This window comes from Halichoerus grypus, chromosome 6, assembly GCF_964656455.1.
Source record: "Halichoerus grypus chromosome 6, mHalGry1.hap1.1, whole genome shotgun sequence".
NCBI classification, from domain to species: domain Eukaryota; kingdom Metazoa; phylum Chordata; class Mammalia; order Carnivora; family Phocidae; genus Halichoerus; species Halichoerus grypus.
Window position 1 is genome coordinate 28490501 of NC_135717.1, and position 16725 is coordinate 28507225.

A 16725-nucleotide genomic window follows, 5' to 3' on the forward strand; every position below is an offset into this window, starting at 1 on the left:
AAGAAGGGCACCTGAACTGGGAGACAGGCTCACAGGACTGGCGGCTAAGCAGGTGGAGGGAGGGGGGAGGCTGATGGTGACCCAGGGTGTGATTTACCTCTCAGATCAAGGGAACCCATTTCTCACTTTAACTCTTCTCAGTTGCACAGACTGTTCCAAGAGGTAAAGAGTGCTTGGAGCCTGGAATGGTAGGGGAGACAGTTTGCAGCCCCAGGCTGTCCCATTAAGTTGGAACCGGGAGGGGAGATGCAGGAGACCCATGCAAGCAGCAGCCGCTACTTTTTCTGTCCTGTCCTCAGAGACCCTTCTCTGGGACCCAGGTTCTTGGAAAGCACAGTGCTCAAGACTTTTTAAGGTCACTTCTAGAAGAGAGAGAGTGATGGAAAGTGAGTTAGTTCTAAGGGCGCTGGGCACCTCCAGGCTTCCCTCTGATGTGAGTGAGGCTGGCCAGAGTCTTCAGCTGGGAGTGGCTACAACCTGAAGTATTCGTTCCTGATCGCTGCGCTCCCGGAAGTACCATTCTCTGAAACTGGGCAGGTTTTCCCAGCGATGTTTCTCCCACCCTCAGACCCCAAAAGGCTCAGGTTGGGACTCCCCTTCTCAGCGATCAGGACACTCTGGGCCTTGCTTTGCCTCCAGTCTTACCTCTCTGAGTTGCCCCTTTTGACTAAAGCATGGGTAACTGGAATGGGCTCTCTCCCTCGTGGCTTTTCTGTCCAGCCTTTGTGTGGTGAAGTGGGCCATTTTTGTTACAAAGAGTCTGCACTCCTCTCAAGCATCCTAAAATGAGGTAAGACAGGTCCTCCGATTCAGGTCAAACAGGGCCGGATGGCCAGAGCCCAACAAGATTATTTGCTGTGGTCGCAGAAAAGATGGCAACCATGTCTTCCAAGCAGAGGAGGTTGAATGCAGGTGGATCGGACTTCTCCTTCTGCCTGCCTGCCTGCCCTTCTAAGCAAAGCCTCACTTCAGGTGACCTGGGCAGGCTCTGGCAGTAACTCAGGGCATCTGGCACTCCAGAGATGGGAGCTGTTAAGGACAGAGAGGGTGTCCTACCAGCTAGAGCTAAAATACACCTCGGATTAACAGGTCTATCTCACTTTTCTAACAAATATTCATTGAATATCTATTATAGGCCATGCATGGTGCCTGCATGGTGAGCAAAAATCAGACAAGACCTCCGCCCTGTGAGAACTCATGCCAAGAATTCTGCTCCACACAAGCAGGGGGCCCTGCGTTGCCTGAACCAAGAGCACACTTCTGGCATCCATGCAGTGACCTCTCTCCCTCGAGGCTGCCTTTGACGCTCATTTCCACCTCCTTACAACTGAAAACCTAAACCCCCCCCCTTTTTACCTCCTGAAGGCAAGGAGGTATAGCATGAGAACACGTTCCCCTTTATACTGGCCCCAGAGGGTATGAATAAACCCATGGGAACGTGCTAAGCAGAGTCCCCTGGGTTTGGAATAAACCCACGGGAACTTGTTTTTCCCTTTTCTAAATGAAAGACCCCAACAGACCAGAATCCTGTGGGTCATCGGATGACCAAGCCAGATATTTTTTTTTTTTTTAAGCAGATGGCCTTGCTTTGAAAAATCTACTTTTCCCCCATGCCAGCTGATGAAATGCTACCGAACTTTGAGACTGGTCAAGGCTTGACTTCAACCTGAATACTTGTCTCTCATTTGAGTTTGTCTGCATTTGTTTTTTGCCCCTTGAAAAATCTCCTCCCTTCTCGAGGGAGATTTTGGTACTCAAGAAACACGTATTCTCTTAAATCCCACAGGCGAGGAAACGAGACCTCTTTTGTTCCGGCTAGAAGGTCTGGAGGACGTCGGGTCATTGAAAACGCGGACGGCTCTGACGAAGAAGTGGACGCTCGCGACGCGGACTTCAACGGAACCAAAGCCAGTGAATGAACGACTTGCTACAAACGGAACAAAACCAAACCCAGTGGACTCTGCTTAGCACCGTCAAAATCCATCTTCAAATTCCAAACGTCACAGACACCCCTCACGATGACTATAAACACCACCGCCCTGAGTCTGGGGCATCAGTGGAACTTTTGAGTGATGTACCAAACGAGAAAAACCCAACAGGCGACACAGACCCCACCCGCTGCCCCTATCGGTGAATTGTGCCGAAATTGTGAGGTTTTAGGAAAGATATAACCACCGTAACTGATCACTGGCAACTGAGTTTACATGACAGGGGGGAGGAAGTCACCAAAGTGGGTGCCGCCGCCTCCCCCTCCCAAGTCATTCCCATACCCTTCCAATGTGTCGAGTGGGCCCCTGTTTGAGTTCTTTCCCCTCCTGGTTACCACACGTCAGACGCACACAGTTCACGGAGACCAAGTGCCTTCGGTAGTCACAGGAATTAAAAAGGAGACTGCTCCAGCGGGTAAGAGCAGGAATGTTACACTGTTTTATATGCACCCCGATTGTACTTAAGGACACCCTCACGAATAAAAGGTTATAAATCACTGGCATGCACTCAGCGCTTCTGTCGTTTTCGAGAGTGAAAGAATGGGGGAGGGGCGTTCTCATTGAAGCCGTATGGTGACCCTGTGAAATCAGCTTATTCTTCCTTCATAAACGGGGAAACTGAGGCCTAGAGAGGTGAAATCAATTGTCCGAGATCCCACAACTGGCAAAAAAAAAAAAAAAAAGGCAAGCAGAAATGTCACAGGAGTCTGTGTTGAGGGGACTTCTCCATCCAGAGGTGGGAGGCTCCAGGCCCAGGAAGTAGGAACGTGACCAAAAAGAACGTCCTTATCAATTCAAACCCATACATACATACTGGGAAGAATACAAGACATCCTTGCATTTTAAAGTTAAAACACAAGACCTTCATCCAGCAGGGGCCAACCGACTTTCTGTGAAGGCCAGAGAGTCAATATTTCAGGCTACGTATGATCTCTGTCACATGGTTATCTTTACTTTTTAAATTTTTTTAAGATTTTTTTTTTTTTTAATTTATTTGACAGAGAGAGACAGTGAGAGAGGGAACACAAGCAGGGGGAGTGGGAGGAGAAGCAGGCTTCCCACCAAGCAGGGAGCCCGATGCGGGGCTCGATCCCAGGACCCTGGGATCGTGACCCGAGCTGAAGGCAGACGCTTAACGACTGAGCCACCCAGGCGCCCCTAAATTTTTTTTTAAATAACCCTTTAAAAACATAAAAACCATTCCTACTGCGGGGCCATATAACACCAGCCGTAGGTCCTTTCCTTCCTCAGCTTGAGTGTTCCAGACAGAGATCCCTTGCAAAAGTTCTGTTCGACACAAACAATTCCACACACCAACTCCGTGGGGTCCAAGAGATTTGAGAAGAGAAGAAATAAGGCAAACTGAAAAACTCAGCCAGTGACCAAATGCGAATATACCCTGAGCAATACACAAACATACCCCAATTATACTTACTTCTAAGAAGCTAACTTGAAGGGAATTTTTTTAAAGTAGGGTTTTTTGTTCGTATTTAGTTACTTGGTTAAAAAACAAGTTTTTCGCCACCATACGAGCGAACATAAAAGCACAAACGAAGCGGCATTTACTGACCACCACGACAAGCTAGGTGAAAATTAGTTTCTCTTGATTTTATTGTTCTTTTAAAAAAATAAAAGTACGTCTTTCACCGATACAGGTTAGAATGTTCCCAGGGTAAGGAGCCGGGCACCAGAGATCAATTCTCTGTTGAATTTCAGTAGCACTTCTAAAGTTCTATCTTCAACTCAAGGATATTTTTGCTATTCTTTTGGAAAAATAACTTAGTAACAAAAGGTCATTAAGCTGCATGCATGCTCCTGAATTCGTGTGTTCTTTTTACTCGCCTCCAAAAGCGTGAGACGGCAGCTCACACCAAGCAGGGTTGAGTACATATAACATCCGCGTGGAAATCCCGTGTTTGTTTCTTCTTTGACAAGGAAGCTTCCAACAACAATCCTGTGGTTTAATCTTATTTGGAGGTCACCCCAATTATTTTATCAAGGCTTTGAATGATGTCCTGCTCTTAGGGGTTGCATTCCCAAGGCCATGACACCCTAAAGACCGTCAGGGTCCTGAAGCGGAGGTCACCCTCAGGCCAGGGCAGAAGTTTGAGGAAGACTAACCATCAGGATTGATCTAAAGAGGACACAGACTTTCCACTGACCTGGTCCACACAAGATCTCCTCTGAAACACAAGCACAGCTCTCAATGCCTCAGTGAGAGCCAGATTAAAAAGTCCCAGAGGTATACAACACCAGAGTTTCTTTTTAAAAAGGCATGCGCCTATTCTACTCCTCTCTCCTAGACATGATTTCATTACACAGACCCTCCCTGTGCCACAGAGCCTTGGGAGATTTTGTTCTGGAAGACGGCCTGAGTCTGAGGTGGGCTCACATCCCACTTTTAAGGCATCTCCCGACATTAAAAACACGTCTCAAAACCATTCAGGACTCAGGTCAGCTCACAATGATGGGGTAGCCTCGGCGTCCATACCTTCAAGCCCTTTCCAGAGGGTCCCGTTTGTCCCTTTCCACACCAGCAAGCAGGATGGGGATCATGACACAACATTTCCCCAGGACAACTACCAGGGGCCACGGGTGATGATCTCATTGGCTAATGTGACTGTTTGCTATTTTTCAAACTAACTTAAAAACACAAAAACCTAGTTTAAAGAGGGGAAGAAAGGTAGGACTCCTGCACAGACACACCGGGGCTTCAGCTTCCGTGGATTTCCTAAAGCAACATCTTGACTACACCCTGGGCTGACGGCAGCGACGGTGCGGAAATATTTGAAGGCGGCTTCCCAAATTCCAGGCGTTTTCCCAACCTTCAGACAGAGCAAACCAAATTAGGCGGACATGACAGCTGTGACAGACTGGCTAGCATCAGGGCCCACAAAGTTCTAAGAGTGAATATCAAGAGTCAGGAGCAGTGTCTCCCTGGGTATCATGAAATGAAGAAAAAAAACACTGGCCAACTAGCTCACACGTTCCCAAGGCCACATGAAAAGCCCGGCCACAGAAGACCCACTAAAAACATCCTCTTCGACAGGGTTGGAAGTTGTGTGCAAGCCATGGAAAACGAGTCTTCATTTCCTGCCATCGGTCTGCCATGGGTCTACCACGGTGACGTGGCGTGGGGGCCAGGAAGATGGCGGCACGGCTTAGAAAATCAATGAATCTAGAAGCTGCCCCGATTCTCCTCAGGTAAGAAAACACCCAAAGCTGCCAGAGGTCAGATCTGTGTTTTCTCATCAGGCGACTGGCTTTGGGAATCTAGTCTGGCTGGAATGTAGTGCCTGTTTCCTGAGTTTCTAAAGATTTTTTTTTTCCCTTCAGGAAAAAAATCCTCCTCTGGGGGAAGGAGAGCAGTGTTTGAAGCCCAAGTCCCAAACAAGGGTTTCATACAGGACATGCTCACAGCATGACCAGGAGCTGGGGCTGCCAGAATCAAATAATGAAAATGAGCCCCTTCCTGGCCATTTGCCCTTAACCAGAAGACACCACGTAACTCTGTCTCAAGGGGGTAGAGGGTAAGGTTAACGGACATAACCCCGCAACTTTTCCAAATGGCTATGGGCTCCCCCCTGGAGTGGACAGCTCAAGGTACTGACCCTTTGTCACCCAGAGGCACGCCAGAGCTGCTCGGCTGTCTCTCACCACCATCTCTGTGTTTGCTCCCCCGCCCCGAGGCTGGGCCACTCGTTCGGTTTGGGGACTGATCATACACGAAGTTCCGGCAGGACGCCAGCTTGGACTCCAGTGCCTGCAGAGAAACAGTTTTCATCCTCCAAGTTAAAGACAAGAACTCACCTCTCACCCAGAGCCTGCGCACAGACAATAACCAAAAACAGGGGTTCTCAAATTGTGTTGGACGCTGGAATTCCAAAGTGGGGCCCTGAAGGAATCCAACGTACGTCCAACTTTTAGAGCCACTGGCCTAAGACATTTCGGGGCTTCCTGGGAAAATCACTAACCCTGCCTATTATCCAGTTCTGTCTATGGGAAATAGGAAATCCACTTTTGGAATGATTCGCTCTTTTGTTTACCTCAATAAACATGCTCAGAGTGGCTTGTGTGGAAGCACTGTGCCTTGCTGGAAAGGGACCCCATGAAAACCAGGAGGGCGCTGAGACCACCGCACACTTCCCTATACTCTAACTGTACAAAACATTACCAGAGAAATGTGTTGGGGCGCCTGGGTGGTGCAGTCGGTTAAACATCCGACTCTTGGTTTCAGCTCAGGTCGTGATCTCAGGGTTGTGGGAATCAAGCCCCGCGTCAGGCTCCACTCAGTGCAGAGTCTGATTCAGATTCTCTCCCTCTCCCTCTGCCCCTCCCACTTGTGCTCTCTCTAAAATGAATAAATAAATCTTTAAAAAAAAGAGAGAGAGAGAGAGAGAAGTGTGTTTACAGAACAGAAAACCAGACAACCAAAAGGTAAAAGGAAAAACATGAGAAATGAGTTGCAACCTTCTTTGAGGTTGCAGTTTTGACTATATACATTCTGGCAGGATTTAAATTATGTGATCTTCCAGGCCATGATTTTTAAAAATAAAAGAAACAACCACAAAGAATACCTGTGTTATTTCTTTTTTTTTTTAAGATTTTATTTATTTATTTGACACAGAGAGAGAGCTAGAGAGGGAACACAAGCAGGGGGAGAGGGAGAGGGAGAAGCAGACTCCCCGCCGAGCAGGGAGCCCGATGCAGGACTCGATCCCAGGACCCTGGGATCATGACCTGAGCCGAAGGCAGATGCTTAACGACTGAGCCACCCAGGCGCCCCACAATGTTATTTCTTAAGCACAGAAGAATCTTTCCCTGTAATGAATATAAAACCTATAAAGTCAAGTTTTTTTGCCCTAGCCTTTCGAGATTTTTGTCTTTAACTCCCTAAGAAATTTAAAAAGAGGCAATTTTTAAATGTTTCTCAGTTTTTTCAAATTAAGAAAAAAGAAAAATCATAGACACCAACCCAATTTCCCAAATTCCAACGAAAAATGACCAGGGAAAGATATGCCCAGGCAAAGAGATGACAGAGTCAGGGCTCTGGGTGTTCATCAATAACAATGCTCACAGAAGCTCAAATGATGCTCAGGGACACTAACAGAACCAGAGTTTTGCCTAAAACGCAGGGAGTCTCTGCTAAAGGGGAAAGGAACTGGTAAGGTCACCCCTCTCCGATAACCTGAAACACAGGCAAGGAGCCACACCAAACCCCAGGGAGGTGGTGGTCTTACCCCTACTTTCCGAAGCAGGTCTCCCACGATGTTGAGGGCCGATATCCGCGCTGCAGGAGTGAGGGGGGTCCCACCTGTGGAGTCATCCAGACCTGGGTGTGCAAAAGGAAGCGCACGTAATACCAACCTGCAGTCCTAAGTCCGGGCACTAACATCCCTAAATGCAGAACAACAGGGGTGGACTTGGGAAGCTAACTCTGCGCTCTGATCCCAGATGCTACCCTGTTGCACTCACTAGTTAACTAATACAGGAAGAGTCTACTTGATGACCAAACTTTTGCAGCCTTACAACCACTATATTAAACGTTTATCTTTACGTTTTATTCTTTTAAAACAAAATTGAAATAAGTCCTCTTGAAATTCTAGGAATTCCATATAGTTAGGAACAGCACTGGAGCAAACCAAATTTGTAAGAAGCTTAACTCCCCAGAGCCCCTCTCTCTCCTCCAAGCACGACCCAGCATCAGCATCACTGGGATGCTGGTTAGGATGCAGGATCTCAGGCCCTGCCCACACCTACTGAATCTCAGGGGCATACTCAAGTGTGGAAAAACCCTGCTCTAGACTGGGATTCTGGAAGTCTCACCAGCCTCTTGATCCCAGGGGACAGGCTAAGAGATAAAACAGTGTGAGCCCTGGAGCCAGCCGGCCTGGGTCTGAATCCCAACTCTGCTATTTACCAGCCGTATGATTTTAGGCAAGCTCCTTTATCAGGGCCTCAGTCTCCTCATCCATCAAATGGGGATAGCACTTGCATCTTGGGCCTGCGGTGAGAATTCAGTGAGGTCATATATATGCAAAGCATGCGAAGCACAGTGGCTAACTAGCACACAACGAGCACTCGGTAATTGTCTATCGTTGTTACTTGCTATTAAGCGGCCCAGTAACAGTCTCGGTTAATCAGCAGAGGAGCTGGGGAGAAAACTCAAACTGTTCATTTTTTTTTTTTTTTACCACGCAGCCCAGGTTACATTGGCTCCACTTCTGGATGGATGTTATTTATTGCTAGACCCATAAAATGCTTTTCAAATTTTTTTTTTTATCTCGTTACTGAAATTTGCAATTTGGGAGATTTCACATTCAAGAAGAGGATTTCCGGGGGCTCCTGGGTGGCTCAGTCGTTAAGCGTCTGCCTTCGGCTCGGGTCATGGTCCCGGGGTTCTGGGATCGAGCCCCGTATCAGGCTCCCTGCTCGGCGGGAAGCCTGCTTCTCCCTCTCCCACTCCCCCTACTTGGGTTCCCTCTCTTGCTGTGTCTCTCTGTCAAATAAATAAATAAAATTGAAAAAACAAAAAAAGGATTTCTGGCTTCTGATGAAGAATGAAATGTCTGCTAAGGCTGGGCCCACATGTCTTGGGGTAGGAGCAGAGCGGCAGCTTCCTTCCCCCGCTCCCCGCTCCCCACAGACTCCAGCGCTCCCCTACTACCTCACAACCAAGCTCTTCTTGCTTATCTCAGAGCTGCCTCCCCTCCCCCCGCTGCCGTGAACACCCCAGTTTGCTCCCCGCAGTACAGCCTGGCCCAGAGGCTCTCTCACCCAGGACCCTACCCCCGGGAAAGCTTTATGAAGCAAAGAAAATCCTCGCGATGGCTATGCCCTTACCACGTCTGAACGTGCCTGGTGTGTTTAAGCTAGCACTGGGTCCCCGATGAGCTATGGGTGTGGACGGCACAGAGCCGGTGGCCTGCACTGCTGTGTCTGTCCTTTCGGCCTCCACCGAGCCGGGCATGGGGGTCCTGGGCTTCTCCTGCTTCTGCTGCACAGCCAACTCCTGCCGTAAATCTGAGACAGGACAGGGATTCAGATTAGGTCCCTGCTTTGGGCGACGGGGGTGGGGGGGGTGGGGGGGGGGGCGCTCAGCAGTAGACGCTGGTCAGGGAAAGGAAGTGCCAGAACGAAAAGCCATAGCTGGAAACGCTCAGCGAAGCGAACCCCACAGGACCTGGCCTCGCAGGCTTGTAAAGCTACGTAATTTTTTAGTAAAAACAAAAAGGTTTAAAAATTTTTAAAAACTATGGCAGCGATAGATACACTAATAAACAATTTCAGTGCAACAGGGTATATAGAATACTAAGTGAAAATATGCTTTCTCAACCCATCCCCAAATGCCCCTCCTCACTCGTAATCACTATAATATGGGGGAGATATTTTCAATCCTTTTTTTCTGTATTTTCAAAGAATTATGTATCTCTATTAAGCATATGATAGGAATAAGTCTTATTAAGTATAAATAGAAATATATCTACTGTCTATGACAGTATGTCTTAATCTTTCTAACTATATTTATATCTATAACATTCCAGAAAATAAGTCTATGTAATTTTTTTAACCACTTCACTACTCATGGGCATTTACAGAACTACCTTCAAACTTAAAAAAGTTTTTTTCTTAGGGGTGCCTGGGTGGCTCAGTTGGCTAAGCGTCTGCATTTGGCTCAGGTCATGATCCTGGGGTCCTGGGATCGAGTCCCGCATTGAGCTCCCTGCTCAGCAGGGAGTCTGCTTCTCCCTCTCCCTCCGCTCCTCCCCCTGTTCATGGTCTAATAAAAAAATAAAATCTTAAAAAAATGATAAAAATAAAGGGATACATGCACCCCAATGTATATTAAAAAAAAGTTTTTTTCTTTTTAATCTCCCTTCTACTGTCTATACGTTAGAAACTAAATTAATGTTATGAACAATTAATTGGGATGTTTAAAAAAATCTCTTCTGCACCCAGATCTACCTCTGGAACTGTGAACTTCCACGGAGCAAATGCTGATGGGAATTCAGAGCTCTAAGCCACACGCATCAGCAGCCAGCAAGCCACAAAACCAACGGGCTAGCTAGCAATTGCATCAACAAAAATTTTCTCTCCACAAAACTCTTATACTCCTACCAATCAAAAAGCCCGGGGTGGGCTTAAATATCCACAAGGGGTCTTCACAGGGTTGGACATCTGACAATTCTTAGCACGGGGTAGGGACCAAGGCTGAAGCCTGCCCAGTGTGGTTCTATACCCTCTGACCAGACTGTGCGTCGAGCAGGGCACGGATTTCCAGCAAAGGTAACACTGGGCGACACTGCAGGACAAGCTGTTCTCAGGCAGGGAGAGGAGAAAACGCTGGTCAGGGTACACAGAACAAAGCCAAGGCCTCCTGACCTCTGGCTTCATCCTTCAGTCGCTGAACAGATTCTAGGAGATTCTCCTTCTCATCAAGTTCACTCTCCAGGAAGGCATTTCTTTCAATGGCTTGATTCAAACGCTGCTCAAAGTCTTCCAGAGACATGATTGTGGCCCTGGTAAGAGAAAAATAAAGCTGTCCAAGAGAGCAAACAGCAGCATCTATTTGGTGCCTACAAACCCGGGAGACAAGAAAGGCCAGACACAAGGGGGGCATGAGTCCCAGCATGGGCACTTCCTAGACACCACGGACCTGAACAAGCATCTTAACCTTCTGGGACCCAGGCTCTTCGCCTGCAGAATGAGAATCATCTTAGCTCTTGGGGTACACAAAACCGTCCTGGGGATTAAATGAGAAAGGTCCATATAGCACTTAGCAATGAGCCAGCACCTTATTAGGATGACCCAGAGGGCCCAGCCAAATGCCAAAAGCAGCGAATCTTCTCTTGGAGACTCACAATGCAAATCAGTATTCAGAACATCCTACTAAAATCCATACAGAACTTATTAATGTACATTTAAACAGGGAGAAGAGACCATCTTTTCAGTTACCTTAAACAATTCAAAATGCCCAGCTGCCCTCCTAAAAACCACTTCCTCTTGTGACCAGTATAGACATTTCACTGGAACGCTATTAAAGGACTGAGAAGTGGGGTAATAAAGAAATGTGTCTACCTCTGAGGCACAAAACAGGTAGCTTGCCCAGACAGTTTCCTCACGAGCAAAGCAGGGGCAGTAACAGTACCTCCGCATGGTGGTGGGGGTGTCAAGGGGCAAGTAATACATTAAGCCTCCAACAGATGTTTCGCATGTGAGTGCTCAATAATTTGAGCAATTTTTATTACTGACCCCGTGTTTGTCCTGCTACTTGTTATCTCACAGTGGTTAGAAGTTTATGTTTGGAGCAGAACCCAGGAGAACCTAGCTCTTCAACATAAGACTACCTAAGTGTTCCTGGGCAGCTTAACCTCTCTTAACCACTGGTCCTCAAAGTGAGGATCAATTCATGAATTCATCAATTCAATATATCCTGCTATGTCTAGACTGAATTATATTCGTACCCTCCCTCAAAGGGTCTTCAGAGAAAAATAAAGTTACCAAAAGTGCTTAAAGAAAAACAACAAAGGAATAACATTTAGGAGTACAATACTGGAAACAGTTAAAATCACCCTAAAGGCTTGACATGTCAAACAACAAACAAAAAAGATAAAACACGTAGGAATTCATCTAACAACAAATATGTAGGATTTTACCACAGGGCACGGAAGGCTTGTTGAAATGCAGACATATGGTGTTTGTGAAGAGGAAGACCCAACATCACAAAGAAATCCATTCTCCATAAGATACCTCAGAGTTTAACAACATCCTAGTAAAAATATTAATAGCTTCTTGTTGGGGATAGTGGCACAGGGGTCTGGTTTAAAAGATCACATGAAGGGCGCCTGGGTAGTTCAGTCAGTTAAGCATCTGCCTTTGACTCAGGTCATGATCCCAGGGTCCTGGGATCGAGCCCCACATCGGGCTCCCCGCTCAGCGGGAAGCCTGCTTCTCCCTCTCCCACTCCCCCTGCTTGTGTTCCCTCTCTCGCTGTGTCTCTCTCTGTCAAATAAATAAAATCTTAAAAAAAAAATTTTTTTTAGTAAATAAAAGATCACGTGACAATAAAATAAGAATGGCCAGAAGAACTCTGAAAAAGAGAGAAGTAGCTCCCCCAGATATAAAGAACACACTATTATAAAGCCTCAATGGTGAACAACAGTGTGGTGCAGCCTTCAACAGTTATAAGGACCGACCAGGGAGACCAGAGATTCAGAACTAGATCCAAATACATAGGAGAACTTAATTTATGATAAAAGTGACATCGCAAATCACTGATGAAAAGACGGTTGATTCAGGGCACCTGGGTGGCTCAGTTGGCTAAGTGACTGCCTTCGGCTCAAGTCGTGATCGGGCCCCGCGTGGGGCTCTGTGCTTAGTGTGGAGTCCGCTTGAGACTCTATCCTCCATCTCCATCTGCCCCTCCTGCCTGCTCTCTCTTGCAAATAAATAAATAAATCTTAAAAAAAAAAGAAACAAACCATGGAATTACCATATGACCCAGCAATCACACTGCTGGGCATATATTCAAAAGAAGTGAAAGCAGGAGCTCCAAGAGGTATTTGTACATTCATGTTCACAGCAGCCTCACTCACAATAATCAAGAAGCAGGGGCGCCTGGGTGGCTCAGATGGTTAAGCGTCTGCCTTCGGCCCAGGTCATGATCCCAGGGTCCTGGGATCGAGCCCCACATCGGGCTCCTGGCTCAGCAGGGAGCCTGCTTCTCCCCTTCCCTCTCTCCCTGCTCATGCTCTCTCTCTCTGTATCTCTTTGTCTCAAATGAATAAATAAAAGTCTTTAAAAAAAAAAAATTAAAAAAAAAATCAAGCAGCAGAAGCAACCCAAATGTCCATGAACAGATAAATGGATAAAGAGAACGTGGTATATACAGTTGACCCTTGAATAATGCAGGGGCTAGAGGTGCCGACCCCTCACGTAGTCCAAAATCTGCATGTAGGGGCGCCTGGGTGGCTCAGTTGGTTAAAGCCACTGCCTTTGGCTCAGGTCATGATCCTGGAGTCCCAGATCGAGTCCCGCATCGGGCTCCCTGCTCAGCGGGGAGCCTGCTTCGCCCTCTGACCCTCCCCCCTCTCATGCTCTCTATCTCATTCTCTCTCTCAAATAAATAAATAAAATCCTTAAAAAAAAAAAAATCTGCATGTAACTTTTGACTCCCAAAATTTAACTATGAATAGCCTACTATTGACCAAAAGCCTTATCAACAACATGAACAGTCAATTAGCACATATTTTGTATGCTATATATATTACACACTGTACAATAAAGCTAAAGAAAATGCTATTAAGGAAATCTGTAAGAGAAAATACATTCATAGTACTACACTGCATTTATTGGAAAAAAAAAAAAATTCCACGTGTGAGTGGACCCGCGCGGTTCAAACCTGTGTTGAGTCAACTGTACGTACACTTGAATATTATGCAGCCTTAAAAAAAAAAAAGGAAATCTTGTTGCACGCTACAACATGGATGAATCTCAAGGACACTATGCTAAGGAAATAAGCCAGGCACACGAGGACAAATACTGTATGATTCCACTCCTATAGAGTATCCAAAGTAGTGAAAATCAGGGAAAGCAAAAAGGGGATTACCAAGAGTCTGAGGGAGCATGGAGGAGGATTTAGTGTTTAGTGGGTGCAAGTTTCAATGTTGCAGGATGAGAAAGGTCTGGAGAGCTGTTGCACAATAATGTGAACACACTGAATGCTACTCAGATGTACACTTAAAAATGGTTTAGATGGGGGCGCCTGCGTGGCTCGGTCGGTTAAGAGTCTGCCTATGGCTCAGGTCATGATCCCAGGGTCGTGGGATTGAGCCCCGCATAGGGTCGTGGGATTGAACCCCGCATAGGGTTGTGGGATTGAGCCCCGTATCAGGCTCCCTGCTCAGCGGGGAGCCTACTTCTCCCTCTCCCTCTGCTTGTGCTTGTGCGTGCTCTCTCTCCCCCTCTGTGTCACATAAATAAATAAAATCTTTAAAAAATATTGGTTAAGATGGTGAATTTGATGTTGTGTGTTTTTATCACAAGAAGTTTTTTTTTAACATCTATGTAACAGTACTACATAGAAGAGTGAAATTAGATAAAATCAATTTTAATCTTTGTACAACTTTTCTGTACCTTAACATTCATATGTTAAACAAAAAATAACCTTTAAGGAATGCATTTAATTTTTAGTTACTTCCAATGGCCCTGAGTCTTTCATGGTTATCCCCTTCCTAAAAGTAAGTCATTTCGTTTTACAGATATACCATGGAAGGACTTTAACAAGCAAATAGCTGGTAGGGATGAGAAATTACTCTTCTTGAAGTAGGCGGTCAAATTTTCCACATATAACTATTAAAATTTTACAATAAAATTGTCAGGTTTTTAATTTTTTAAAAAAATAAAACTTCAGTATTCCAGAACTTTATGCATTCTGTAATGATGATCTGGGCCTCGCCTTTACCTCATCTGATTTTAACACCGAACGATTCAGCATTTGGCCAAAATGTGAATCCAATGAGCCTTTAATTTTAAAAAATGTAAAGCAATGTAAGAAAAAGAAGAAAAAGCAAGCATAGACTAACTGCTTTATAAACCTTAGACTGCACAATGCCCTCCCACCTGTGACTGATACATCTGACTACAGAGAAATCAAATAACTTTTGACAGTAACATATACAACAGACAAAGCTGGAAGACAAATCTAAATGCCAAATAGTTTTAATTTGTACCACAAATCTATAACAATCTCCTAGAAATGAAAAACAACAACACAATTTAAAGACAGGCAAAGATAAAGAGTTCATAGAAAAAGAAATAAAACAGTTCTTAAATTAGGAAAAGGAATCAACATCACTCATAACTGAGAAATGTACCCATTGGTCACTTACTAGACTGGCAGAAATCCGAGTTTTGAAAACCACTGTTAGTGAAGCTATTTGGAAAAGAGGGATTTACATACGTAGCTGCCGGGAATGTAAAGTGATACAACCATATAAAGAACAAATGGGCAATAATATCAAAATCACATATGCATATATCCCTTGACCCAGCAATCTCACTTGGGGAAATTTATTCTACAGATAAACATCTGTGCAAGCAAAGTTTAGGATTCATCACAGCAACGTTTATCCCTGCACAAGAATGCAAATGTAGCAGATATCCATCCACAGGAGACCGGACAAATAAATCATGATGTACTATACAACACCAACCATACAATAGAATATTATGCACTTGGGGGAAAAAAAAAGAACAAAGAATGCTCTGTGTCCTGAAAGATCTCCAAGATCTACTGTTATGTGAAAGAAGATGTTCAATAGTGTGTATAGAATGCTCTTTGTGGGGGATGGGAGAAGATGAATGTCTATTTTTATTTGCTTGAATTTGCATAAAAAACCTCTACTCTTTGTATATTACTTTGTAACCAGTCAATGTACTATTTCTTTGTGGTAGACTGCATTATTGGGCCTAATTCTTCACCGTCCCTACATCCACATCCTTGTTATGGCCTCAGTGTGAGTGGAATGCACTGTCCCATCTCTTCACTTGGACCACATGACTTGCTTTGATCAATGAAATACGGGTGAAAACAATGGCATGCCAATGGCTTGCAAACATACTACAAAGTCATGGTAATCGAGTCATTATGCTATTGGTATAGTAATTCACAAATTGTACACTGGACCAAAATAAAGAATCCAGAATGAGATCCCAGGGTATGTTAGAGATTAACATATGACAGAGATGGGTTAAATTCAGTGGAAAAAAATGAGTATTTAATAAATAGTACTGGTACAATTGGCTATCTATGTACTGAAAATACAACTGGACCCGTGTCTTGTACTAGGTAAATAAATTTCAGGCAGATTAGAAGTATAAAATAAATAATAAAAAAGTCTTACAAAAAAAAATTAAGAGAAGACATGCATAATCAAAGGATCAAGGAGATTTCCCTAGTGCAGTCTGGAAACACAGAAGCTAAAAAAGGAGACAAAAATTGGATAACCTAAAAATGAAAATTATTTGTATGGAACATGATACCAGAGATAAAGGCAGAAGACCAGATTATTCTATGAAAAATATTTTCCATGTAGGATAAAAGATTAGTGGAAAAATATACAAAGAGCTCTGAGATCCCACTTTTGATAATGATAAGGTGGCTTGTATCAGACCAAAGCTCTCATACAGATTACAACTACAAACTCTGGGTCAAACAACAATGGTCTGAAGGCACGGGCAATAACGGCAGCCAACACTTGGAAGAAAGAAACAGCAGTGGGTGAATGTTGCATCTCTGTTAATGTTTTGCCTACAGCTCCGTGATAGAAATCCATCACTAGTGCCAAATTCTCATCTAAACTCTTCCCACATCTCTGGCTAACCTCTGGACCATGCAAATGCTCAGCAGACTTGAAGCAGCCTGGTTAAGGCTAAAAGAATCAAACAGATTTCAGCTACTGCCCATGACGCGGAAACAGTTTGGAGTGTTAGTTCGTCCTAGTTAACAGACCAAAAAAAAAAAAAAATCAAAAACAAAATCCATAGTTTCTGCCACACATCATTCATAATGTCCAGAATTCAAGATTACTCAACATGACACATGAAGAGCACAAAAAATGTGACCCAAACTCAGGAGAAAAGGCAATCACTGGAAATAGCCCTAAGATAACCTAGATGTTAGAATTAGCAGAAAAGAAAAGGACTTTAAAGTAGCTATTATAGCTATGCTCAAGGA

General features: G+C 44.9%; 2 protein-coding genes across 11 annotated transcripts in view; one reads left to right on the forward strand and one right to left on the reverse strand.

Moving 5' to 3' along the window:
• MYH11 (myosin heavy chain 11) overlaps window positions 1-2485 on the forward strand; it is a 112830-nt gene extending 110345 nt beyond the window's left edge. For 3 of the 5 annotated variants that reach the window (XM_036115497.2, XM_078074770.1, XM_036115498.2), the window contains one exon: window positions 1787-2485. In XM_036115497.2, coding sequence (XP_035971390.2) covers window positions 1787-1919 — 133 coding nt within the window. In that variant the 3' untranslated portion in view covers window positions 1920-2485. The remainder of the gene's footprint in view (window positions 1-1786) is intronic. The other 2 variants (XM_036115499.2, XM_036115501.2) reach the window with 1 other exon arrangement.
• NDE1 (nudE neurodevelopment protein 1) overlaps window positions 1-16725 on the reverse strand; it is a 45564-nt gene that overhangs the window by 11483 nt on the left and 17356 nt on the right. The window contains exons 5-9 of one of the 6 annotated variants that reach the window (XM_036115504.2): window positions 10371-10507; window positions 8832-9011; window positions 7229-7320; window positions 5600-5751; window positions 4695-4813 (exon numbers count right to left, since the gene is read on the reverse strand). In XM_036115504.2, the coding sequence (XP_035971397.1) occupies window positions 4720-4813; window positions 5600-5751; window positions 7229-7320; window positions 8832-9011; window positions 10371-10507 (655 nt within the window). In that variant the 3' untranslated portion in view covers window positions 4695-4719. Of the gene's footprint in view, window positions 1-3571; window positions 4814-5599; window positions 5752-6608; window positions 6810-7228; window positions 7321-8831; window positions 9012-10370; window positions 10508-16725 lie in introns of those variants that run through there. The other 5 variants (XM_078074771.1, XM_036115503.2, XM_078074773.1 and 2 more) reach the window with 5 other exon arrangements.